This window comes from Hippopotamus amphibius, chromosome 17 (genome assembly GCF_030028045.1).
Source record: "Hippopotamus amphibius kiboko isolate mHipAmp2 chromosome 17, mHipAmp2.hap2, whole genome shotgun sequence".
Lineage (NCBI taxonomy): Eukaryota > Metazoa > Chordata > Mammalia > Artiodactyla > Hippopotamidae > Hippopotamus > Hippopotamus amphibius.
Window position 1 is genome coordinate 44,884,556 of NC_080202.1, and position 24,900 is coordinate 44,909,455.

The window sequence follows — 24,900 nt, forward strand, 5'->3', positions numbered from 1 at the left end:
CGGGCGCAGACAGACAGATATGCAGTCTCTGCTCCTTGGTCTCCTGGGTCTGCAGCGTGGGGCCACTTGCGTTCTCTGCACGCAGAGCTGGCCTGGCCGCGCTGGGAACGCAGATACTGAATGGGTGGGGGTCGGGGCCAGGATTAGGGTACAGGAGGTGAGGAGAAATGAGAAGGAGAAATCTGAGCTAGACATCACTGATCACAGGTCAGAAACAAGGGAGTAGAGACGTCGGAGCTCAGAGACGCTAGGCGTGGGGTTCCGAGCTCTAAGCGTGAGGGTGGAGGACAAGCCAGAAGCCCCCTTTCTTCCTTCCAATCGCTGCCTCTCGCTGGGACCCTCTCCTCCCTCCCGGAGGCCCCGGCCCTCTCCCCTCCCCCGAAAACCTTGCACCCTCTGCGGATTGGTCCCCGGCCTGCCGGGGGCGGGGCCCGAGGGCCCTGACGTCACCGGCCAAGGGGGGCGGGCGGCAGGGGGAGGGGGGTGACGGGCCCCGGCTCAGCACCTCGGAGAGCTCCCTCCCCGGCCTTGTTTTGCTCTGGAATCGCCGCCGGGGGAGGGAGCCAGGGGGCCGGGCAACAGGCCCAGCGGCAGGAGGATGGCCGTGGAGGGGTCGAAAGGCCCCGGCGGTCAGAGGGCCCAGCCGTGATCCGGCCGCGGGGCCGGGACGCCGGGCGGGGTGGGGGGAAGCTAGCGGCGGCAGAGTGGCTACACATCTGGATGGAAGCGAGCTTTGTCCAGACCACCATGGCTCTGGGGTTGTCCTCCAAGAAAGCGTCTTCCCGCAATGTGGCTGTGGAGCGTAGGAACTTGATCACCGTGTGCAGGTGGGCACCGCTGGCGGGCGGGGGTGGGGTGGTCAGGGAGAGGCGGCGGGGCCGGCTGCGGAAACCTGGGCTGAGCGTGCCCGCGGGAGGATGCACCGCAGCCACGGAGAGAAGGAAGGCAACACAGAGTTGAGGAGCGCGTCCTCTAATCTCAGGCCCAGGCCTGGAGGGGGTTTGGAGGTCTGGTCCCTACCCTTCTAGGCCGAGCCAGGCCTATGCCCAACCTGGGGCTTGGGGGTGAGGGGTGTTTAATTGGCACTGCAGCTTCCTGTGAGAACCAGGAAGTGACATTATGTGTGAGGGGGAGGGGTGGGGATGGCTGGCTCCCTTGCTGGGGGCGGGAGCTGGGTGGGCAGAGAAGAACTGATGGGATAGGGGGATGAACACCCTCCAAGAATACCCTTACTCCCACTCTTGTCAGCCTGGCCTCTCTGGGGTGGGGCTTTTCTGGGAGATTTTCCAATGCTCAAATCCTGGAGCAGGGATGGTGCCCTCCTCCATCTCTGGGCCGCTGCAGCCTATAGCAGGGTCAACTGGGCACGTAGGCAAAGCCCCTGAATCTGTCCAGTGAAGGCACGACACTGCCCCTGCCATGGGAAGGACGGAGGGCCTGACCACAGAAGCCTGGGTCTCCTGGGTTCGAGGGGAGGAGACTGGGAGGGCAGAGCCATTGGTTCCTGAGGGTGGGGCTGTCGCAGTGTTGGGAAGACTTGCCTGCTTTCTTGGGGCCAGGAAGTGAACCTTCCCACTTCCCAGCCCTGCAGTGATTCACCCTCCCTGCCCTGCCATGAAGTCAGGAATGGCCAGTCCCTCAGCCCCCACCTGCACTCATCTCTCCCCCTAGAATCCCCGTCAGCTGCCTTCTCCACCTGCAGCCTCCCCTCTCCTCCATGCCACCTCTGAGGGCAGGGTGCTCCCAGTGCAGGGCTCAGCTGTCTTCCCTGGCCAGTCCCAGCTGCCTGCCCACTGGGCTTGGTCCTGCCCCTTCCCCCAGGAACCAGTACTCACCTGATGCCCTGGCTCCCTTCTCCTACAGCTCCTTCCAGATTTCCGGGCACACACCCAACCATACGGTGTCTGTCTCACACCATTATATCCCTAGTGCCTAGCACAGTGCTGTGCACATCTGACCTCTATAAAAATGCCTGGAATGTTATAGAAGGAATGAATGCAGCAATGGCCCAGCCCAAATGCAGGCTGCTGCCTCCACACTCACCCCCCAACCCTGCCAGTGTGGTTTAAAACACAGATGGTCCTAGGTTCAAGCTCTTACTTCATCAGTTATAAGCTGTAAACCTTGGGGAAGTCTCCTAGCCACTCTGGACCCTGGGTCCTCAACATCCCCATTGTAGAGGCAACAGCCACACCAAGCAGTGTCCCTAGCCCAGTGCCTGGCACGTGAAAATCACCCCGTCCCGTTGCCACCCTTCCTTGTCCCTCTCCTCTCACTTGACCTCCTAGGTTCCTTTTCCTTCTCTTGCCTGCCAGGACAGCTGGGCCTGTTGAGTGTGTGTGGAAAAGGGAGGAATTCCCCTTGGCCTAGGCTGCAGAAGCAGAGTTTCTGGTGGATTGGAAGTGGGCTTAGAGCTGCAATGTGAGGGACAGAGTTTTGGGGGTGATTGGGAGCATGACAAAGGCTCAGAAACCCCTCAGGCCCCTGCCGCCTCATCACTGTCACATGGTTCGCCTCCAGCTCCCAGAACAGTTCCCTTTAGCAGGCCGAGGACTCCCCTGGGCCCTGGCTGCCCTGTCTCCATGGTAACCTGCAGCAGCCACTGCACCTCCGAACAGAGAACACACCATGGGGCTCACGGGGGCAATGACCATCTCTGCAGCACCCCTGAGGACAAATGGCAGATGGCTGCCATGCTGAAACCAGCAGCAGGCCCCCACTGAGGTCTGACCCAAATGACCAGAAGAAATCACGGGGTTGAGGCTGCATAATGAAGCCAGATAACGCCCTAAACACAGGCTCCTTCTGATCAACCCATTTATGGCCCAACTCTTCACCACCCCTGCCCCATGGCCTGTACTCACCTTCTCTCAGTCTTTCCTGGGATCTGAACCAAAATTTGATGGGACAGGTGCTATTGTTCGTGTTTGCACCTGGGGAAAATTGGCCTTGGAGAGATTAACCGACTTGTCCAAGGCCACACAGGTATCACAAGTACACAGGATTTGAGTCCACCCAGGCTTCCTCCCCCTAGTGCAGCCCCAGCACTGACCTGGCTCTGATCTCAGGCCAGACCAGCTCTAAGCCCAAAGAGAAAGGAGGGAGGTCCATGCTGTGCCAGGTTGTGCCACTGGCCTAAGAGCCTGAGAGGCCGTGCTTGAGGGCTGGAGCACAGAGTGGAGGCAGGGGCTAGTTGGGGCGTCGGTGATCCTGACACCCACCAGGAGGCCACAGATGCAGCAGAAACAGCAAGTGCTTTGGAATCGGACATACCTGTTGACTCCTCACAAGCTGTGTGACTTTGAACAGATCAGTCAACCTCTAGGACCCTCAGTTACCTTATCTGCAAAATGGGGATGATGGTGATAATAAGAGGATCCAGGGCTGTTGTAAGGATGGATGAGATAACACACGCAGAGCACAGTGCTGGGCATATCACAGGGCTTGATGCACTCAGGGGAAAAAGGACAGTTCCAAGCAGCCCCCACATCCCTGGATACCTCACCAGTGCTGTGCCACCCACAACAGGGCAATGATGGGATGCTGGGAGCCATGTCCGCCTCCCTGCCCCACCCCACTGCAGTGATGGCGAAGGCGGGTGGAGATGGCAGGCACAGGGGCTGCAGAGGGAGCTGAGGCTCTGGGCAGGACTGGAGGGAGGGACGGGGGCTGCTGGGCTCTAGCCTCGCAGCCCCACTGGCTTCCCTTCCCTTGGCTTCCTTCCTGAGAAGCCAGGTGTCCAGGCCCCCAAGCCCCCTTCCAGAGATCTGCTGCCAATGCCCCCTCCCACCCACTGAGTGTGTCAGACCCACACCCTGCACCTCCCCCGGCCCAGCTCTGCATCGCCTGGTCCTGGGCAGCTGGTGTGTGGGTGACCGAGCTAGGAAGGAAAGGGGGGAAGGGGGGCATCCGTGTGCTGGGAGCCCACCTGGCCACCCATGCATGCCCACGCTCCATGTGCTTGGTGCCAACTCACATGCCCTGGTACAGGTGACCACCCCCCCCCCCCCGCAGAAGGGACTGGAGATTATTCCAGCAATAGCAGAAGACAGCTCAGGGCAGGGGCGCAAAGCAGCTCCGAACTCCTAGCTGACCCCCACCCTTCTCTGGCACAGAGAGAGTGCAACTCCAGGGGTGGGCAAGGAGGGAGGGGCTCTGGGCTGGCCCCCTGGCTCTAGGCGCCTCATCTTTCTGCCGATTGTTTCATCCCCTGTCACACCTTGTTCCCGAAGCTTCCTTCCTCTGCTTCTCACATCTCCTGTCACCCACTTTGTCAATCAGTCTCCCACCTGCCGCCCTACTCTCCCATGTCACAGCCCCTCTCTGGGTCGCTATAGTCTCACCTGACTGCCGCCCTCTTTCCCTCTGCCTCCCCACCACATCCTTGAGCTCTTGGTGACCTCTTCTCTGCCCTCCTTCTACCCCCATCACCTCATCTTCTCACCTGACACCACAATGCCCCTTCTCCCGCCCCCTCACCCAGGTTCTCTGTGAAAACGCTGCTGGAGAAGTACACAGCGGAGCCCATCGATGACTCATCCGAGGAGTTCGTGAATTTTGCAGCCATCTTAGAGCAGATCCTCAGCCACCGTTTCAAAGGTGGGCCCAGGTTCCTGTCCCCCATTGCCCAGCCCTCCCAACTGCCAGCATTTAGCTTCCAGCCACCCCCACCCTGATCACCCTGTGGCTTTCTGAACCCCACCATTGACTCTGGCCCCAATTCTGGACCATGTGTAGAAGCTCGTGCACAGAGCTGGGAAGAGGGGAGGGGGTCTCCTGGGCACAAGACAGTGGGTGCCCACAAGCCCAGCAATGGGTGTGCAGTGATGTGCGCTGTGTACACATGCATGTGGGTGTGCGTCCGTTTGGGGTGAGCACTGCACCGTGAATGGCTGCTTATACATGTGCGTGTGTGTCCCCATTACACGGACCCTCTCCAAACTCCCTGGTCTTGCTGAGCCCCCTCCCTGCCCTGGCTCAGCCTGTGCCCCAGCAGGTCCGGTGAGCTGGTTCAGCTCGGACGGGCAGCGGGGCTTCTGGGACTACATCCGCCTGGCCTGCAGCAAAGTGCCCAACAACTGCGTGAGCAGCATCGAGAACATGGAGAACATCAGCACCGCCCGAGCCAAGGTGAGCGGCCTGCAGCGGGCAGGGCCAGGGCAGCTGCTCCCTGCTCTGGACACAGGGGGGCCGCCTGCTCCTTAGTCCTTGCGCCTGCACATGGGCACTGGGGAGAAGGGCCACAGGAGGTCCAGACCCAGTGGCGCACACATGGGTCCCTTCGGGGCAGCAAGTAAAGGTGAGCGTGCTTTCCAGGGCCGGGCATGGATCCGGGTGGCACTGATGGAGAAGCGCATGTCAGAATACATCACCACAGCCCTGCGGGACACCCGGACCACCAGGTCAGACCCCCTCAGTCAGCGTGGACCACCGGTCCCATTGTGTATATTCATTGCCTAAACACACTTGATCCTTAAGTTCCTGCTGCAGCCTTCAGTACCTGGACTACAACTCCCAGCATGCACTGCTAGTTTCCCTCTCCCAGACTGTTCACCAGTCAGCTGGGCCTGCAGTTCCAGAACACACCTTTTAGCATCACCACCATCTCTTCCAAGTCAAATTCATTATCCCCCACGACCCCCAGCACTGGTCTCATGCACAGCTCTACCCTTAGACACAGCTCTGGGCAAGCCCAGCTATATATCATTTTACTTGTTGGCTTTCCATGACCTACAACACACAGCCCTACCTGCTCCCCAAACAACAGCAGCAGTCTGTACTTGCTACCCATGGACTCCAGAGCCCCAGGGGCCAGAGCTTCAATCCTGCACTGTGGGTTTTTAACTGCACTCTATCTTTAGTCTGTTCTCACATTTCAGAATTCACATCAACATATATATTTTTTTAAATTCTTGTGTAACATCTAAATTTTTTTTAAAATGTTTTAAAAATTTTATTGATTTTGGATGCGCTGGGTCTTAGTTGAGGCACTTAGGATCTTCACTGCAACATGTGGGCTTCTTAGTTGTGGCATGCGAACTCTTAGTTGTGGCATGCGGGATCTAGTTCCCTGACCAGGAATGGAACCCGGGCCCCCTGCATTGGGAGCATGGCATCTTACCCACTGGACCACCAGCAAAGTCCCCACATCAACATATCTTTGAGTATCTACTGTATGGCAAGCACTGTTTTAGGACTCGTTTCCTGATTTTTAAGGATCTGGGTGACCCAGGACTTGATGGGGAAGGGGTAGTTCAAAGGATGGAGGTCTATTCTCAGGAGACACACGTTCTAAGAGGTGGGAGACATAGGCGGTAACCCCAGTGGGCCCCAGTCTGAGGGGGATACAAGATCCACAGCTGAGGGGCGAGCAGGAAAGAGATACCCCCTTCCTCTAGGAAAGGTTGGTAATAAGCCCACAAGAAAAGCCCTGAGGGGTGGGGCTCCCCTGGAGGATGCTACACCTGTCCCTCCCTCACCCCTCCCCACAGACGTTTCTATGACTCGGGAGCCATCATGCTGCGGGAGGAAGCCACGGTCCTCACGGGGATGCTCATTGGACTGAGTGCCATAGACTTCAGGTGGGGTTTGGGTGGCGGTGGCCGGGGTGGTGGGGTTGGCGTTGTTTCTCTGCGAAGGTCCACACTGCCATCCCCTCATACCCGCCCCCAACCCTGTGGCTGCTCTGCCCCCAGCTTCTGCCTAAAGGGCGAAGTGCTGGACGGGAAGACCCCCGTGGTCATCGATTACACGCCCTACCTAAAGTTCACCCAGAGGTGAGCAGCCCGATTGTTGCGGGGGTTGGTGGGTGTGGACAGGGGACTGCCCAGAGGGGCGGAGATGGCGGGAGGCGGGCGGGCTGGGTGGCATCCTGGTCCCCCTGCCCGAGGGAGTTGGCTGGGGCCGCGCGGGCGGGCAGGGCCGGCCGGTGCCCACCGCTCCCTCCCTCAAGCTACGACTACCTGACGGACGAGGAGGAGCGGCACAGCGCCGAGAGCAGCACAAGCGAGGACAACTCGCCCGAGCACCCGTACCTGCCGCTCGTCACCGACGAGGACAGCTGGTACAGCAAGTGGCACAAGATGGAACAGAAGTTCCGCATTGTCTACGCGCAGAAGGTGCGCGGCGGGCGCGGGGGCGGGGCGGGGTGGAGCCCCGCAGAGGGCGAGGCGGGCGCGCGGCCGCGGGGACCCCCTCCTCCCGCCGCCCGGGCTGAGCCGGCGCCCCGCAGGGCTACCTGGAGGAGCTGGTGCGTCTGCGCGAGTCGCAGCTGAAGGACCTGGAGGCGGAGAACCGGCGGCTGCGGCTGCAGCTGGAGGAGGCGGCGGCGCAGAACCAGCGGGAGAAGCGGGAGCTGGAAGGCGTGATCCTGGAGCTGCAGGAGCAGCTGTGAGTGCCGCCGCGGCCCCGACCCCGGTCCCCGGCCACATCACCCTAGGGAACCCCCACCACCGCCCGCACTGACCTTAACATCACCTTTGCCGATATAAACCACCGGCATCAAACCACTGAGCCCCTCACTGACACCCGGAGATTCCAACTCCCCACCCCGCCCCCCGACCTAACATTATTCTCAACATAAGCCCCTCCCATCAACCGGCTCCCCACTTCACCCTCAACTACCCGACATCAGCTAGCTTGGCCACTGAAGAGCATTCCTGGGACCCCGACACTACCAGGGACCCCAACATTACTCACAAGGCCCTCTAATTAATGTAATTCAGCGACCTTCAACATGACTGCATTATTCTCTCTGTTCAACTTCCCTCTGAGCTGCAACGTAGTCCCACTCACCACCATCACCCACCATGACCCCGGACCTCACCCCACCCATCCTTCTAACAGTTCTCCTTTCAACGTTGTCATCACCCTGTGACCCCAGCACGACCCCCTGACACCCCATTACTCTTCACGATTCCCACACTGCTCTGCACTGACCCCCCCATCACCCTGACTCGCACAACCCCCAACATGAGTGCACTAATTCCTGTCATGTTGTGGATCCTACCCTTCCCCCCTAGTGTCCTCCACTGACTCCCCAGATCTGTCCCACTGGCCCTCAACATTCATACCCACCTCTGCTACCCAGGTTTCAATCCTAACCAGCCCCCCAGCCCCCGCCTCTCACTGAGCCCCTCTTCCCCACTTCTGCTCCCTCTCCCAGCCAGGCCTGACCCCCCCTCCCCATCCCAGGACAGGTCTGATCCCCGGTGACCACGCTCCCCTGGCCCAGGGTTCCAAGGACCTCACCACACGCCTGGTCAACCAATGGCCATCACTGGGAACACTCAATGGGGCCGAAGGCACCAACAATCCCAAACTCTACCGGAGGTAAGCCCCAGCCAAGCTTCGCGTGGCCTCAGTACTGGTCCCTCCCCTCCAGGGGAAGAGGGGAACTGGGGGCTGTGGGCCTCTGCCCGCCCACCAGCTCTCTGCTTTGCCACAGACACAGTTTCATGAGCACGGAGCCACTGTCAGCTGAAGCCAGTCTGAGCTCGGACTCCCAGCGCCTGGGAGAGGGCAAGCGGGACGAGGAGCCCTGGGGCCCCATCGGTGAGCCCCCCAATCCAGCACCCAGCATCCACCCCAGAAGGGCTGGGGCCAGGCCTTGGGGCGTGTAGTCAGGCCCTGGCCACGTCCCTCATTCATTCAGCCCTTCCCGAGAGCTTAGCACAGCAATTGAAAGCTTGGTTTGGGGTGTCAGGCAGACCCTGGTACAAATCCCAGCTGCGCCTCCTCTGGCTGTGCGAGCCGGGTCATTGAGTCCACCTTGCTGAGCCCTTCTCACCTGTAAAATGGGGATGCTGATTAAAATAATCACCAGTGTTGGCATATGGTGAGGGTGCCATGGCTTTTTGGCATCTTGACATCCTCAAGAGCCCCACAAATCCTCGGGGAGTTCTTTGCCTAACTAACTTGCTCTTATCTCATGCGCTCTGTGAACCAGTCACCTGACCGTTGTTTCCCGCTTTTCTTTGGCTGCCAGGAAGCTCAGAGCCAAATTAGTGGCTCCCTTCAAGCGAATGTCCAGGACTTCAACGCATGCATTTTGTGTTGCCCTCCCCCACTGGCTTCACCTTGGTTTCCCTCCCTAGTTTTCCCTGTGCCTGGACTTCCTGTCTTTTCTAAAAACCACACTGCACTGGATGACCCTAGATCTTCTTTGAGACAAGGCAGGCTGTGGACACGGAACCCCGCCACACTGTTTGTGATTGTCCGTGTGTCTGTCTCCCCACCAGACTGTGAGCTCCATGAGGGCAGGGACCGTGTCTCGTCCGTTCTCTGTATCCCCCGTGCTTGGAACGGAACAAGTGCTCACCGTGTGTTTAATAAATGGACAAAGAGAGAGGATGAACCCTCAGGGGGAGACAGAGACATAAACTGACGATTACAATACAGTGTCCCCAGCTCTGTGCATGCCCGGGGCAGGTGCTTACCAGAGTTTAACTGCAAAAGGCAAGCGCTCCAGAAATGAGGAAGGTCTCCTGGCTGGTTGACCTGAGGGCTGTCCCTTCACTGCCTGCACCTGTGCACACCCCACAACTCACACACGCAGACCGGTCAGCCCAGCCTCACCCACCCTCTCTCCCCAGGGAAGGACCCCACGCCCTCCATGCTGGGCCTCTGCGGCTCCCTGGCCTCCATCCCCAGCTGCAAGTCCCTGGCGAGCTTCAAATCCAACGAGTGCCTGGTGAGCGACAGTCCCGAGGGCAGCCCGGCCCTGAGCCCCAGCTGAGGAGCGGCGTGGGCAGCGCCAGCCCTACCTGCCGCCTTTCCTCAGAGCCCCCAGTCCAGGCCACCCTCCAGAGAACGCTGTCCACTCAGCCAGGAGTCTCTCGGGAGACACCCTTTGCTTCCAGCCCAGTTTAGCTCCTTGCCCGTGGAGGCAGGGGCCGCCAAGGGAGGCCGCTTGGGCTGTGAGGCGGGGGCACCAAGGCCACAGGGAGCCCTCAGGAAGCTGATTCTCCTGGCGACCCTGATGCCTGGCGAGCTCCCTACCGGACTCTCCTTCTCCGTCTCCCCCACCCTCCTCAGGAGCTGGCGGCCCGCCTCCCAAGCCTCTCCCATCTGTCGCTGCGTGCGCCCTGGAGTCACTCCGCCCTCAGCCCCCAGGCTGGGGTGGGGCGGGGGGCAGCTATGAGGGTATCAGGCAAATAAAAACCAGAGGACTGAGGGCAGCCTTGTCTGTGGGGGGACTGGGACAGGGCCCTGTTCTGAGGTTGGCAGAATGTGGCGGGGCTCGTGCTGGGCCCATAACCAAGGTGATGCTCGACCAGATAAAATCAGTGTGCCCCCTGGGGGCAGACTGGTCAGGGTAATTCAGGGAGTGGGTGGCTTGTGTATGAAGTGTGCTAAATATTAGGTCAGCCCAGCGAAGGACCAAAACATGTAAGGGCCCCTTCAACCTGACAGTCTTTTGTAACTCATTTAGCCCAGTGAGAGAAGACGCTGGACATCCTGGGGGCAGGATGGAGAAGGCAAGGCCTGGCAGGGCCCCGTTTCCCTTCCATCATCCTGAACAATTCAGCTTTGGCCTAAAGGTCCAGACCCTTCCATTAGGCCGAAACCTGGCAGGGAAGCCACCCTCCCTCCTGGGTTGTCACTTAAGTGTGCCCCTAGGGGAGAGGTCTCACCACCCCATCAGCTCTGGATCCTTACCCCCACCCTCACCACATTGTAGGAGGGGTCCTCTACATGGGCACCACCCGAGCAGCCAAAGCCAATATCAAGGTCTCTTCCAGGCCTCTTCTGTGCAAATCACTCACCAAGTCCTGCTTTCCCACCCTTCCCAAAGACCCCCTGTAGTCACAGGCAGTGGAAAGAAGTTTATCATCTTTAGACTCAAGGAATTAACAGGGGTGGGTGCAGACCACACCAGGCCCAGGGTTTTGTGGCTCCTGGGGGCAGGCCCACCTACAGCAAACCCACAGGGAAATGAGGGCGGGTGGTGGAAAGACGTTAGCAGATTTGGTCTTGAACTTAAGGGGGAGGGCGTGATGATTCTTGGGACTGGGGAATGGAGAGCAGCAGGAAGGAAGTGGTCTGGTGGGGGGAGGTCGGGGTGGGCCCAGAGGGGTAGCCCCCTACCCCTGGGGCTCAGAGTGAGGAGAAAAGAGACATGAGGCCCCTCCCCTCAGAGCGGAGGAAAAGGCACTTGGCCCAGTCTCCTCCTCCCCACCCCCATCGGTGGAAGAGCTCGGGTCCTGGTCTCCTCACTCCTTTCAAGGGCCCAGAAGCTGTTCCTCGTGGAGCCTCTGGAAAAAGTTTTTGCCAAATTCATACGTGCTGATCATGATGGCACAGGACGGGGCAGCCTTGATGATCCTTGGAAGGAAGCCTGAGGAGGGAGGGCGAGGCTGGGGTCAGAGGTCGGGTCTCGGAGCCCCAGCTCCCCCAGAGGAGGCACACGCACACAGGCTCACCTGCGAAGAGGCCCCTGGTGCCCGACTCGGCCCGGATCCTCTGCAGCAGCAGCCAAGTGGAGTCGGCGTGCGCGGGCGTCGCTGCAACCCGGGCGCCGCCCAGTGAGAGCCCGCCGGGCCCCTGCGCGCCCTGCCCACACCAGCCAGGGCCCTCACCTCTCACAGCCTCCACCGCTCCTAGTGCGACCTGCCGTTGAGTCTTCACTACGTCGAAGGGTAGAGTCAGGGTGGCCGCCACCTGGTGGGATGGGGAGAGGGCTTGTCTCCATTCCCAGGCCCCCTCCCTTCCTCTCGGCCAGGCTCGGCCAGCCTTAACTACAGCTTCACTAGGGGAGGGGCGAGCGTACGCCTTGACGGGCAGGCAAGGGCTCTTTCCCGGAGCAACTCCAACAACCCTGAGGTCACCCCAAGGACACCTCTGCTGGCCTCACTCCCAGCCCGGTCAACTCACCATCCCTGAGATGCCGCCAGCCACAAAGCTGATGCCCACGGAGGTCTGGTCCTTTGGCCTGAGCCCACTCAGCCAGCTCTTCACCAGCTCATAGCTGAACCAGTACAGAGCTTGGGGGCACAGGGATGCACTCATTACAAGTGGAGAGGGCAGTGGGGTAGGCCCGGGACCTCCCATCTTCCACAGACCTACATCACAACCACTCCCTCCCAATCATGAAGCCTGCCTGCCACATGCCAGTTCCTGTAACAGGCCCTCGGCAGGGAGTATCTCATGAAAACCTGGGCGAATATCCCAGCTGCTGGGGCCATTTCACATATGAGATATTCCTGACTCAGAGAAGTTACGTGACTTCAAGGTCGGTAGCAGCAAAGTTAGCCTTGACTACAGACCTCTTGGGCTCCCTTACCCCAAACCCTGCTCTCCAGTGCCTACCTGAGAAGGGCACATCCCGAAGGGCAGTGGGACCCCAGCCCAGCCACAGTGAGCGCCAGCCACCCTGAGCCACAGCTGCCCGGACACAGGTGCCCAGCTCCCGGTATGACAAACGCTGAGCCTGCAGCTTTGTCCGCACCAGTTCCAGGGGACTGACCACAGTCACGGTGCCCACTGTGGGGAACAGTGAGGAGGGCTCAGCTCACAGGTCCCAGTGGCAGCCCACTCAGAGTCTGGGGGCCTTGAACATCCCCCCACCCCTAGGCTGGCAGAGGTTGGAGCTGGGAGTCCGGCATAGGTGGGGTCAAAGGGAGGTGGAAGGCCGAGGGCTGTGCTCACGGCGGGCCAGTGCGCCAGCCACCATGGGTGCGTAGAGGTCAGAAGTCAGGGCTCGACCACACAGGAAGGCCTTGAGCTGGTCGTAAGCAGTGAAATAGACAGCAGTGGCCGGCACAGTCATCACCCTGTGGGTGTGAACAGATTAGCCAAGATGCCCCAAAGTTCCCAAACCTCCCAAGCTTCCCCTGCCCCACCCAGCCAGCCAACAGGGGAGTAAGGAATCAGAGGGCTATCAGAGGCAAAATGCAGAACCGGGGAACTCACAGGGTGGCGGGGAGACCGCTCCACAGGGTCCTGGTGCCCTCGTGTCTTATAATCTTCACAAACGCATCCTGGCAAAGCAGACACCAGCCCAGGAAGAGGGAGGATGAACGTGAATGAAGTTTGTGGTGGGGCTGGCCAAGCTGGGCCCTCGCCCTCACTTCTACCCAGTAGCCCCTCAGGCCTCCACAAATGTAATTCCCTTTTTGGCTCCAAAAAGACTCCTATGCACCCTTCAAAATCTTGTGAAGGCCCCATTTCTCAGGAAAGCCCTTCCCAAACTTAACTGGCCACCCCCATGTGCTTTACGGTACCCATTCTTTCCTGGGTCTGCCGCCCAATCAATCTGAATCCCTCAGGAACGCCTACAGACCCAACTGAGGGCACAGCTGCTCCTCACCACGGTACCGGTGAAGCGAGTGGGGTCCTGAAACCAGGTGGCACAGCGGGCACCATTTGGGCACAGGTACAGGGGCTCTAGGACACCATTGCAGTACAGCAGGCACTTCCCTGTAGATCGGAGAGAGGAGGGCACTGGGGAAGGGGTGGGGGGCGTTAGCATGACAGCGCCCTGGAACCTCACAGGGAGGTGGTGAGGGCCTCCCACCCCTAGAGGGCCAGCAGAGCCTGGGGTCCCTGGGTGGGTGTTCTTCTGTAGGACAGAGAGCTGGCTGATGTGATCTAGAAGTGTGTGCTAGTCCGTGGCTGTGGGGCTCCCGTGTGCCCTGGGGAGGCTGGGATGCTCCCTCCCCTGGACCCTCATAGATTCCCTGAGGCGTGGGGCACTCACATTTGGTGTAGGAAAGGCTCCAGAGTCTGGAGGAAGTCACCGGCTCTAAAATACGAGACAGTACCCGAAGTCAGAAGTGTCCCCCACCTGCCACAGGGACCCCATCTCTGGGGATCCCTGGCACCACCCCCTACTGACTCCAGGATCAGGCACTCACCACTGGCCACCGAGGGGCGCTGAGACTGCAAGCGTACCTTCACCACGTCCAGCGGGGTCACTGGGGGATGAGAGCAGGTCTGGAGGCTCCTTTCAGGACTCCATCCCGACCCCTCATCCAAAGCCTTCCAGTCTCTGGTCTGCCCCAGACCCCAGCTGCCCCCACCCCACCTCCCCAGGTCTTACTGAAGAGGGAAGTGACCACAGCCCCAGCGCCGGATGCCACCATTTGCTGGAGGGGGCTGATGCCTCCAGGGTCCTGGTCAGCCATCTTGTAGTTTCAGTTCTGAAAAACAAACGTCAGTCAATTGGAGAACACAAAACCGGAGTCAGGGGAAGGGAAAGGAGGCAGGGGCACTTGGGGACACTAGCTGGACCCTCACCCCATTCACTCACTGAGTATGAGTTTCGGACAACTACCGTTTAAAGCGGTTATCCTCAGCTCCACCGTGCCAATGGGGAAAACAGGCTGAGAGAGGTGAGGTGACCTGTCCAAGGTCACACTGAGAGTAGTTAAGCAAGAAATTGGGAGAGTCACCCATCAGTGAATGGATAGTAATGACCCACCGCCTATTCCCCATCCTCGCCACACGGGCTTACTGTGCACCTCGTCCGTGCAGATGCCCTAGTTGTCCTGGGGGCCCAAAGATCAAAACGCCAGAGCCGCCCCCGTACGCCCCCCACTCCAGCACCCAGCCCCGCGGCGGGTGCATGCCAGCCTCGACTCACTAGGCGTGGAGAAGCAGAGCCTGCCAATGAGGGAAAAGTAACAAATCTGAGCGCGGCGAAGGGTCCGCCCACTTTCCAGGGACTGCAGGCGGCGGTGCCCGACCCCCCCCCACCCCCCGCACCCGTCCTCCCAAGGCCGGAAGGGCCAGGCCCCGGGCCTGGATGGGAAGAACAGTCTCTCTCTGTCGGGGGCTCGGCCGAGAGAGCGGGAAGTAGGGATGAAGAAACAAGATCGCTCTTCGCCCCTCGGCGACACTGTCCGTCCCGGCCCCGCGCGCAGAGAGCACCCGGTGGGGCGACTAGGTCGGTGGGCGACTCCCGGCCCCCGGCCCGGGCCCGGCTCAGACTCCCCGGGACCCCCAAAGACCCGACTCCCGCCTCCGCCCCTCGCCGGACCCTCAGCCCAGGTCCAGCCCCGCACACCTGGCTCCAGGCCGGTGCTCGCGCGGCGCGGCGCCCGCGGCGGGGCGGGCCCATAGCGGCTCCGCGGCCGGTGCGGGCTCCGCGCGCGCTCGCTAGGTACCGAGGCTGACTCGGAAAGTGGCCGAGCCCATCCCGCCCCGGATCTGCGCCGCGAGGCCCCGCCCCCCGCGGGCCGACCGGCCGCGTGCCCGGAGTGACGCCGGCCCGCCCACTCGTGGCCTTTTCCCTGGTCCCGCGCTACCCCAGACCCGCGCCGCCGGGGCGCCGCGCCGCCCCGCCCGCGCGCAGAGGCCGAGAGTCTCGGCGCCGCGCTTGACCTGGCGGTAGCACCGTACTTCCCAGCCTCTTGTCCCCAACGCCACCCCACCAGTACCCCGGCCGAGGGCTGCTCCGGCAAACTTTCCAGACGAGCGTGGGTAACGCACTCTCCCTGTTTTCCTCACTCGCGTGGCGGCGAGGGTTTCAATCAGTTCTTCCAAGGCGTCGGGGGCGATCAAATAGTTACGGCCGACATTTACCCACCCGGCTGTTTGCTGAGATTTTACAGCTTCACGGCGACCGTATCAAACAGGGTCGTCCTTACTTAACATATATTCCACCGAGGCTGCAAGTCCAAAACCACTTGACAAACTGCTGGGTACCATGCTGGTGGGGGTAATGGACTTAACCAGTGAGTAACCCGGGCCAGGCAGGCTGGAAAGAGAGGAAAGGCTGGCCCGGGAGCCGGGAGACCTCGGTTCAACCGGGTTTCACCTGGGTTTCGTCCCACCTCCCTGTGACCCTGGGCAAGTTACTGCACCGTCCTGGGCCTCGGATTGCCCCTTTGCACAGGAATAGGACTGAGTAGGGGAGAAGAACGACATTTCTGTGTTGGCTACTCTCACAAAACCTATTTCTTTTACATCTCAGAAATTTCAGACGTAGGTTATTAACCGCATTTTACAGAAGATGAAACTGAGGCTCAAAGTTGAGAATCCGGAATTGGAACAATCCCCACCCCCCACCCCATCAAGTTGCCTCCCCGGGTGACAGGTGGGCGTTAATCCTTCAAGGACGTCTCTGATCCCGCTTCTTAGGAGACGCATTTCTCTCCGGGGCCAGGCCGGCACCCGAGACCCCACCAGCTGCCTCGCCTTTAAAACTTTCGTACGGCCAGTGATTATTTGTCCTGAGAGAAAAACCAACACGGGCTGTGGGTCTGTGCCTTTAAGAAGGGTAGGCTGTGACTTTGACGTCACCAGCTTCTCCGCCCTCACCCCCAGAATGGTCGCGTCCGGGCCCGGAGTCGCCCAGCCAGCCGGTGCACGCCTGGTTAGCACGTGGATTCCATGGGGCCAACCATGTGCTTTCCCTGAGAAAAGGCTCTGTGGCTCTCCACCCGTAGGAAAACCGAAATGGGGGGCGGGGAGAGACCCCTGAAGTGCTGCTGCTCTGAAGGGCCCCGAGAGAAGGCGCCCTTTACATTCCCTTCCCATACCAACTGAATTCTGAAATGACACAAAATCATTTTATAAACGGACATAGTACCCAGCCCTTATTAAGGTCCTTTACTCCCTCAAAGGTATGACTTACACAGTTTCACAGCTATCAGCCAAGAGATAACTCTCCCCATTTCACAGAGGAGGCAACTGAGGTCCTTGTGTGTAATGGCTCCTTTTTATTTTTTATTTTTTGGCACACAGGCTTAGTTGCTCCGCGGCATGTGGGATCTTCCTGGAGCTGGGATCAAACCCGTGACCTCTGCATTGGCAGGCAGATTCTCAACCACTGCGCCACCTAGGAAGCCCTGTAATGGCTCCTGGTGTGGAGTAGAACCCAGACTTCTCCCACGCACTCTCCCATTTTACAAATGAGAAGATGAGGACGCCAAAGGTCAAGTTGCATCAAGATTACACGAATGGAAGAGAGAGAATTCAAACCCCCTCCTACCTGAGTTCAGAGGATCTCCGCCCCCCATCCCATTCTCAACCAGGGCTCTCTGCTCCCTGAAAAGGTTTACTCAGGCCTCAGGCCCCAAGAACTCTAAGATACAGCATGTGTGGGGCTGCACCACTTACCTGCCTTAAGCTCAGAGAACCGGGAGGCCCGGACCTTGTTCCAGCCTGGGCTCCCTCCTGCAGCAGCTGTGGGACCTCTAGCAAGTATCTAGAGTCCTTTAAATCTTAGTTTCATCCATTTATAAAATGAGGTGATGGGGATCAAACCACCCCTACCTCATGGGAATTTGAAGATTTAATGAGTTAATAGCTCTAAAGTGCTTAAAGCCCTGTCTGGCACTTGGCAGGCAGTCAGTGACTGACTATTATTATTGATTGCCCCACCCCACCCCCAGACCTGTGGCACAGAATGTTCTGGAAAGGGTCTTTAGAGCAACCTGGATTCTGGTCCGACCTCTGCCTCTAAATGTAGGCACAGATAGTGCTAACTCCTTACACACCTTCTTCCCCAGAGCAAAGTAGCACAGCCAGGAATCAAACCTGGTGACCTCTGAGCCTCAGTTTACCTCACAGTAGAACGAGGGGTTTGTGCTCCATTTCTGGTTTTCTCCTTGCAACAGTATGCCTTTGAGATTTGTCACTACACCTCAGTTTCCTCAACTTAAAATAGGATGAGTCACCCGTCTTACTAATTTACAGACTCTTAGCTAAAGTAATGTCTGTGAAAAGCTGAGTTCTGTAGCCCCACCCAGAGCCGAGTTGATCTCAGTTCCTGCCATCCCCTACATGTAAATGCTTCATGGCTGAGAAAACCTTGGTATAACCAAAGGCCAGTGTGCTGGCGACAGTCTGGGCAGATGGGAGAAGTTATCCACCACTGGAGCTGGTGGAGGTGTTGTCCAAGGACGATCAAAGAAACTGCAGGGTGGATCCAGAGCCCTGAGCCCTGACTGAGATGCCCATGAACCTGTGGGGCCCTGGCTAGACTGGCTTGCTCTGAGAAGCAAACCTAAAGGCCTGAGGGGGAAGTGGCCACTGTCCTGGCTGACTCAGCCGCAGTTCACACTGACCACATTCCCAGTGGTCCTTCTAGAGGCAGCATGTGGCCCTATGTGGCCATCCCCAGCCTCCTTGTCAGATGGAAAAACAGAAACTCCTTTCAACTGTAAAAGGGGAGCACATAGTACCAGCCCCAGGGATCATCTCAGGGACTGACAGATGGACGAGTACTTGCCTGGCACTGGGGAAGCATGTAAACAGAAGATAGTTTATTGTGAGGCTGAATTCTTCTAGGGCAAGCCCCAGCTTGCACCCCCAGGGCCTGGGAAGTCACTTGTGGGGCTGAAGTAGGGATCAGCTCCCTCCCATGGCCTCTAGCACATCTGAGTTCAGGGCCAGAACTATTGCCACCTAGAGGTGCCTTCCTGGAGGCAAGGCCCCAGGCTGCAGGACCACTGAACCAGAGAAGAGAAATCCAAACTCTAGGCCGCCAGTTAAATGCCAAGTCAGATCTTTGATTGGGCCCTGGGGGCAGGGAGGGGTGGTGAAGTTATGGAGGACTTTATTGTGACACATGGAGAAAACTGAATAAGGCCTGTAGAGTTGATATTACTTTATCAACATTAAATTTCTTGAGTGTGATAACCATGCAGTGGTTTTGTAGGAGAATGTCCTTGTTCTTAGGAAATGTACAAAGTGTTTAGGGGTGAATGTCTGCAACTTAGTCTCAAGTGGTTCAGCAACAATAAAGAGATAAAGCCTATGTAGCAAAATGTGAACAATTGTGGATCAAAGTGAAGGGTATATGGTGCTCATTGTACCATTCTTACCATTTTTCTGAGGTTTTAAAAGGTTTCAAAATAAAAAGTTGGTGGAGAAAGGGATTTCTCCCTCTGAAATACATGTATGCTATGTATAGAATTAGAAAACAACAAAGCTGGGAATCCCCTGGCGGTCCAGTGGTTAGGACTCCGGGCTTGCCACTGCAGTGGCCCAGATTCAATTCCTGGTGGGGGAACTAAGATCCTGCAAGCTGTGCGCGAGAAAACAAAACAAACAGCAACAAAACCCCCAAAATAACAACAAAGCTGTCTTTTCTTTTTAAACGTTAAAAAATGAAATAAATGTAATAGCTACAACCAGCCCACCTGCGGAAAGGCCTCTCCGTCTCCCCCCAGCCTCTCCCTGGCCTGAGAAGATGGGCTGGGGGGTTTCTGGACACCCAGGTCTTCATTGAGGGCACCCTGGGTGTGGTCTGAGGAGGCGGCCTCCAGAGGGGAAGGGTCCTGGCTAAGACTGCAGAATTGCCTTCCCCCCCCCCCCCCCCCCAGCCGGATGCCCGGGATTCTGAGGACAGGCTCTCTCTACTCTGCTGGGGGAGTGTGGCTTAATCTACCTCAGAGAAAGGCAGTTTGGGGCCATAACTATAAAAATTCTGAATGCCCAACCCTGTGACTCAGCCAGGCCGCTCGTAAGCATTCCTCCGCTGCTTGGCTTGCACGTGTGCGAAATGACTCGCCTGTACCGTAGCCCTGTTTGTACCAGCAGAATGCCATGGAAAGGGACTGCCGGACAATATCCCCATATAACAAATACCACCTTGAAAGGGATGCTGATCTCCACCTCCAAGTGTAAAACAGCGTCAAAATTTAAGTGTTAAATTAAAAAGCGGGGCGCTGGAGACTATTCCGGCGCTCTACCGCCCCCTAGGGGAACTTTGGGGGAATTTATGAGGCCATTTGTGGTTGTTACAAGATCGGAGCCCCTGGCATTTGACAGGTGCAGGGCCCGGATGCTCAATGTCCTAAAAAGCATAGGACAGTCTGACATAACAAGGATTTATCCCTGTACACCTCTCAACTTTCCTCTGTCTTTCTGGACAACCAAATACAGTCGTCCCTCGGTATTCATGGGGGATTTGTGCCAGGGGCCCCTGCAGATATCAAAATCCGCAGATGCTCAAGTCCCTTATATTTAAAAACAAATGGCCTAGTACAGTGAATACAGCTGGCCCTCTGTATCCGCAGGTTCCATGTCTGCGGATTTGAGAAATCTGTTCATAATTATCCCACCTGGAAGCCAGTTCTATTTCACCCACATCTTTTTAAATGATTTTACAATATATTGAATTTCCCAGGAATAAAACTACCATGCAGACTTCAGAAAGAGGTGGCTTTGTCTCTGTTAGAACTTTACCAAGGATCATTCACCGTTCAGAACATCTCATCCAGTTGGCCACCTGGCAGGTGTGAGCTGAGTTACTTACACAATACTCCAGCGCAGAGCCTCCATTTCCGGTTCTCCATCGCCAGTGATTCCTGAGCGTCTGCAAGCTTCTGTTCGCTCATGGAGTCAAGCCTGAGCTCTCACACACACAAATACATATTACTTTTATTCTAAGTTACTTTCTTTTATTTTTCCTCTCTATTACAGTTTGAATTTCATACAGATTTTTTAAAACATGTGTAGGAAATTACAACAGAATGGCCATGCCAGGGCTGAGCCCGTGTCTCAGTGACCCAAACGGAGGAGGAACTGTCCCAGCTGGGCCTGGACGGTAGGCGTGGCCTGTGTTTGACTCTCTCTTTCTCTCTTTTTTTTTTGATTCATTGAGTGTTTCTCTCTCGTTTTCTCTTTTTAAAAATGTTTGAATGTTGTGTGCCAAATACTGTTGTAGGCACTGGGATACGGTAGGGAACAAGCCACATCGGGTCCCCGCTCACACTTTCTAGTGCAGGAGACACACACAAACAAGTAAATAAACAAGACAATTGCAGACAGGGAGGACATCTCTGAAGGCACTAAGACAGGTCATGTGATGGAGAGAGCCTGAGACGGCCTAGAAAAAAGGAGAAGTAGGGGGTCAGGGAACAATGATGGAGATTAACCCATGGTGAAGGCCAAGAGAGGGCCGAGCAGGCTGGGATGAAGGGAAGTGCTCAGATGAGGGCTGGGATGTCACAGTAACTTACATTGAAAGAATGACTATGATGGTTACAAACACAGGCTCTGGACCAGACCTGGGTTCAATTTCTGGCTTCACCCCTTTCCGACTACACAACCCAGGGAAGTTGCGTAACCTCTGAGTCTTCCTTCTGTCATTGTAAGGTGGGGGGTGATCATTACTTACGTCACAAGGCTGTGTTAAGATTGAAGGAGAGCTTGGTACAGAACCTGGCACAATGTGACTCTCGATAAACAGTAACCAGAACTACTTTTTAAAAACACTGAAAGCAAGCATACCAGCGACCATCCTAACATAAGAAATTGAATTAAAATCCCCTGATGTGCATTTGAGTACAGATTTTGCTGCTAACTTTTTGGGGGAATTTTTCTCTTTTCTGGGCCTTGTTTTTGTCATTTTTGAAATGGAAAGAGTAATACTCTTTTTTTTTTTTTTGAAATGGAAAGAGTAATACTCTTGGCCCTACTTCCCTTCCGGGACTGCTGAGACGTTTAAGATGAGAGATGAGGCCTGTGAAGGAGGTTTGTGACCCAGAAAGGGTGCCCTGGGTTGGGGGTGGGGGAGTTACCTCCTCCTGTTCTGCCCTCCCTTCGTGTAGCTGCTTCTTTCTGTTCCTCCTCGGGCTCCTGGAGAGGACTCTGACCTGACCTCTCTGAATTTTCTGGCAGTTTCTTCACCTAAGCCCTGGCCCAGTGCTTCAGAGACAGATCATCAGATTAACGAGAGGAACCTCTTTGATGTCCTAAAAAGAATTCCTCCGATTTTACGTGCCACTTTACACGATCTTTTTACATCCATCATCCCATTTGAACCTCTCATGACTGTATAAGAGGGCATGTGGGGGTTATTGTGTACCCATTTTACAGATGAGGAAACAATCTCAGAGGAGATATGTGACCTGTCCAAGTGACTTGGAGCGGGTGTCTCCTGACCCCTAGGGGGCCTGCCTGGAGGAGGGATGGGAGAGCTCAGTTGGGCTGGAACGGCTGGGAGGGAGGACTGGGCTGAGCCAGTGTGAGCATCCAGTGGAGCCTGGAGATGTGGGCAAAAGCTCTGAGGTCTGATCAACTTGGACTCAGATACCGACACCACTGCTTAGTAGCCAGGTGACCCTGGACAAGACCTATAGTGTCTCATACATCTGCAAGATGGACCTAACACTCTGGAGTTTGTTAGAAGGACTCAGTGATGTGGAACAGATGAGGCAAGCAAAACATGGTCCTAAATCTTCTCTCCACTCCCCGCCCCCAAGTTCATTAACATTCCAATCCTAACAGTCAACGAGTCAACAGTGCCCATGGCCCAAGCTGTCCTTCCATTTCTGAGACACAAACTATCCACTTGCTGCCCTTGACAACAGCTAGGCTCCAACTCCTGGAGTCCACAGGCAATGCAGCAACCACTCAGGAGCATAGCTGCCCCCAGGACATTCTCAAGTTCAGAAAAATGCACAGGGTGGGCAAAGTTTCTCCCTGTACCCGCAGGGAGGCATGACACTGGCCAGACCACTATCGGGGCCCACCCCCTCCTAAGCCTTCCAGGAGAGGGACAGGGTGTCCTTAGATGTGGGCTCAGGGCCAGCCCCCTGAAAGAGCTTCGGAAGGATTTGGAGGACCTGAGCACCTGTCTTGGGTTTGGCTGGATGTTTTCTTTTTGGCTTGAGTGGTGTCAGATTTTCCATCATTGATTTTGTAAGTTTTGGGGGGAGGCGTGCTGCACTGTGCAGCTTGTGGGCTCTTAGTTCCCCGACCAGGGATGGAACCCGGGCCCTCAGCAGTGAAAGCGAGGAGGTCCTAACCACTGGACCACCAGGGAATTCCCTGATTTTGCAAATTTTAATAGGAAAATGAATTCTAGTGCTGAATAAATGTATTAGTTGTCAAAATTCTCTGGATCATACGAGTGGTAGAGAAGCAGGTGACAGCTTATGAGGATCAGCTATGAGCTTGATGGACTTCCCTGGTGGTGCAGTGGTTAAGAATGCACCTGCCAATGCAGGGCACATGGGTTTGATTCCTGGGCCAGGAAGATCCCACATGCCTCGGAGCAACTAACCCAGTGCGCCACAGCTACTGAAGCCCACGCACCTAGAGCCCGTGCTCTGCAACAAGAGAAGCCACCGCAATAAGAAGCCTGTGCACCACAAGAGTAGCCCCTGCTCTCCACAACTAGAGAAAGCCCGTGTGTGCAGCAACGAAGACCCAACGCAGCCAATAAATAAATAAATTAATTAATTAAAATAGAACATACATTGTATAAAAAACAAAAACAACAACTATGAGCTTGGTACTTTACACATGTGTGCAAGCACATTCCATCCTCCAGAAGCCCTGGCAGGTAATTATCTGCAATTACTCCATTTCACAGACGAAAGCATTTAGGGTCAAAAAAATAAGCCAAAGTCACCAATCTGGGAAGAGGCCGAGCTGGAATTTGAGGTCAGCAGGCAAAGATGGGGTCCCGCTGTCCGGATCCTAGCCCACTGCCCAGGTTTCCAGGAAAGAGCTGGCTCCCATCCTCTGGCACCTGCCCCCTGCCTATCCTGGAGGCCAGTCTGGCTTCCTGGAGACTTGCCAGCGTCCGTCCTTGCTTCTACCAGGAAGTTCCTCTCCGGGTCACCCCACTGCTTTCAGAACAATAAGAAACTGAAACTTTGATCAGGGAATATGTCTTCATCTCCCGCAGAAGGCAGATGCTGACTCCACATCTCGTTGGGAGAAGAGAAGTCAACCCAGCTCACCCTATCCTATGTCTCCCTGCCCCCACCCCTTTCCTGAGGGGTTGATTCTTCCTCTGCCCCCTCTGCCCTGGTCTGGCTGAGGGATCCTGATGGGTTCAGTCTGAGGAGTCTGAAATGGACTTGGTGCAAATAGCCCTGCTGGACAGAGTTCTGGACCCTGGACCAGGAGGATCCTATGGGGTGCAGCCACGTGGGGGGGTCCAGGTGGACTTCTGGGAAGAGAGATACACGGGCCATGGCTGGAGAGGAGAGGATGAGGTGGGCTGAGGGGTGGGTGGGCAGTGTCCCAGGTTAAGGTGAGTATGCGGGGGAGCTGGGGAGGCCCCAAGGGGAGGAATCACCACAATGGTGGCAGCTTAGTTAATTGAGCACGTAATTGGCTCCAGCCCTGTGCTGAGAGCTCCTCAGGCATTACCTCATTGCCAAGGAAAGCAGCTCATTGTTGATATCCTCAACACACTGAGGCAGAGAGGTTAAGTCAAGTCACACAGCTTGTAAGAGGAAAGGGGACCAGAGAGGAGTCACCTCACTGAGCGCTGGGTTCCTCATTGCATAGAAAGGGGGTTCAGTGAAATGAGAGGCTCTCAGACCAGCACATCAGGTCCTCTGTAGCTGCAAAAGCTGCCCAGGTGAGTCCAACAGGCTGCTGGGGATGAGAACCCAGGGCCAGAGATCCCTGAAGCTCCCTCCATCCAGCGCCTCTGCAAAGCCAAGTAGTCCACTTTTCCTACATGCCTTCCGCGTCCCCCTTCTCCCCTCGCTTCCCCTTCCCCTCCACCCCTATCCTGCATCCTGTGCCCCACAGTTGGATTTAAAGATACGGTCCAGCATCAGTCTACCTGCACAGAAGGTGGTCCTACCCCCAGGGCCAGGTGGAGCAGCTGCAGCTCAGTGTAGACTCTGAATCTCCCAGCTGACAGAGAGAAGGGCAGCTCACCCAATGCCCAGATGAACACACGGAGGCCAAAGGCAAATTAAGAATTCAGATACAAGCACGCAAGGGAAAGTCACAGAAGAAACTGTTGAATGGTTTGAAAGTGGAAGTCTGGTATAGGAAAAGAGAGAGGATAAGCATATTGTTTTGTGTTGGGACTTCCCTGGTGGTCCCGTGGTTAGGACTCCAAGCTTCCAGTGCAGGGGACACGGATTCCATCCCTGGTCAGGGAACTAAGATCCCACCTGCCATGCAATACAGCCAAAGGGAGGGAAAAAAACAGTGCTGCTTTGTGTTATAACTTCACTAAAATTTATG

The 24,900-nt window shown here is 56.7% G+C and overlaps 2 protein-coding genes across 15 annotated transcripts; one reads left to right on the plus strand and one right to left on the minus strand.

Moving 5' to 3' along the window:
• The first annotated feature begins 478 nt into the window (after positions 1-478).
• RUNDC3A (RUN domain containing 3A) lies at positions 479-10,173 on the plus strand. 6 transcript variants are annotated; one of them, XM_057715520.1, is made up of 11 exons: positions 479-827; positions 4,484-4,599; positions 4,997-5,130; positions 5,317-5,402; positions 6,492-6,581; positions 6,696-6,776; positions 6,953-7,118; positions 7,232-7,389; positions 8,194-8,331; positions 8,447-8,553; positions 8,987-9,355. In XM_057715520.1, exons 1-11 carry the CDS (start codon positions 721-723, stop codon positions 9,004-9,006), a joined length of 1,203 nt encoding a protein of 400 aa, XP_057571503.1. In that variant the 5' UTR covers positions 479-720; the 3' UTR covers positions 9,007-9,355. The 6 variants fall into 6 exon arrangements, with proteins under 6 accessions (XP_057571503.1, XP_057571500.1, XP_057571504.1 ...); XM_057715517.1 differs by lacking the exon at positions 8,987-9,355 and adding an exon at positions 9,594-10,173 and having other exon boundaries at positions 539-827; XM_057715521.1 differs by lacking the exon at positions 8,987-9,355 and adding an exon at positions 9,594-9,875 and having other exon boundaries at positions 552-827; positions 4,982-5,130.
• Positions 10,174-10,813: 640 nt separating this feature from the next.
• Positions 10,814-15,551, minus strand: SLC25A39 (solute carrier family 25 member 39). Of its 9 annotated transcripts, none has more exons than XM_057716771.1 (13): positions 15,008-15,131; positions 14,585-14,604; positions 14,042-14,141; positions 13,857-13,916; positions 13,700-13,744; positions 13,310-13,419; positions 12,913-12,980; positions 12,649-12,773; positions 12,310-12,483; positions 11,875-11,984; positions 11,580-11,661; positions 11,424-11,504; positions 10,814-11,338 (listed from the first exon to the last, which is right to left on the minus strand). In XM_057716771.1, exons 3-13 carry the CDS (start codon positions 14,124-14,126, stop codon positions 11,223-11,225), a joined length of 1,056 nt encoding a protein of 351 aa, XP_057572754.1. In that variant the 5' UTR covers positions 14,127-14,141; positions 14,585-14,604; positions 15,008-15,131; the 3' UTR covers positions 10,814-11,222. The 9 variants fall into 9 exon arrangements, with proteins under 9 accessions (XP_057572754.1, XP_057572752.1, XP_057572751.1 ...); XM_057716769.1 differs by having other exon boundaries at positions 13,310-13,443; XM_057716768.1 differs by having other exon boundaries at positions 11,424-11,661.
• Positions 15,552-24,900: the final 9,349 nt, after the last annotated feature.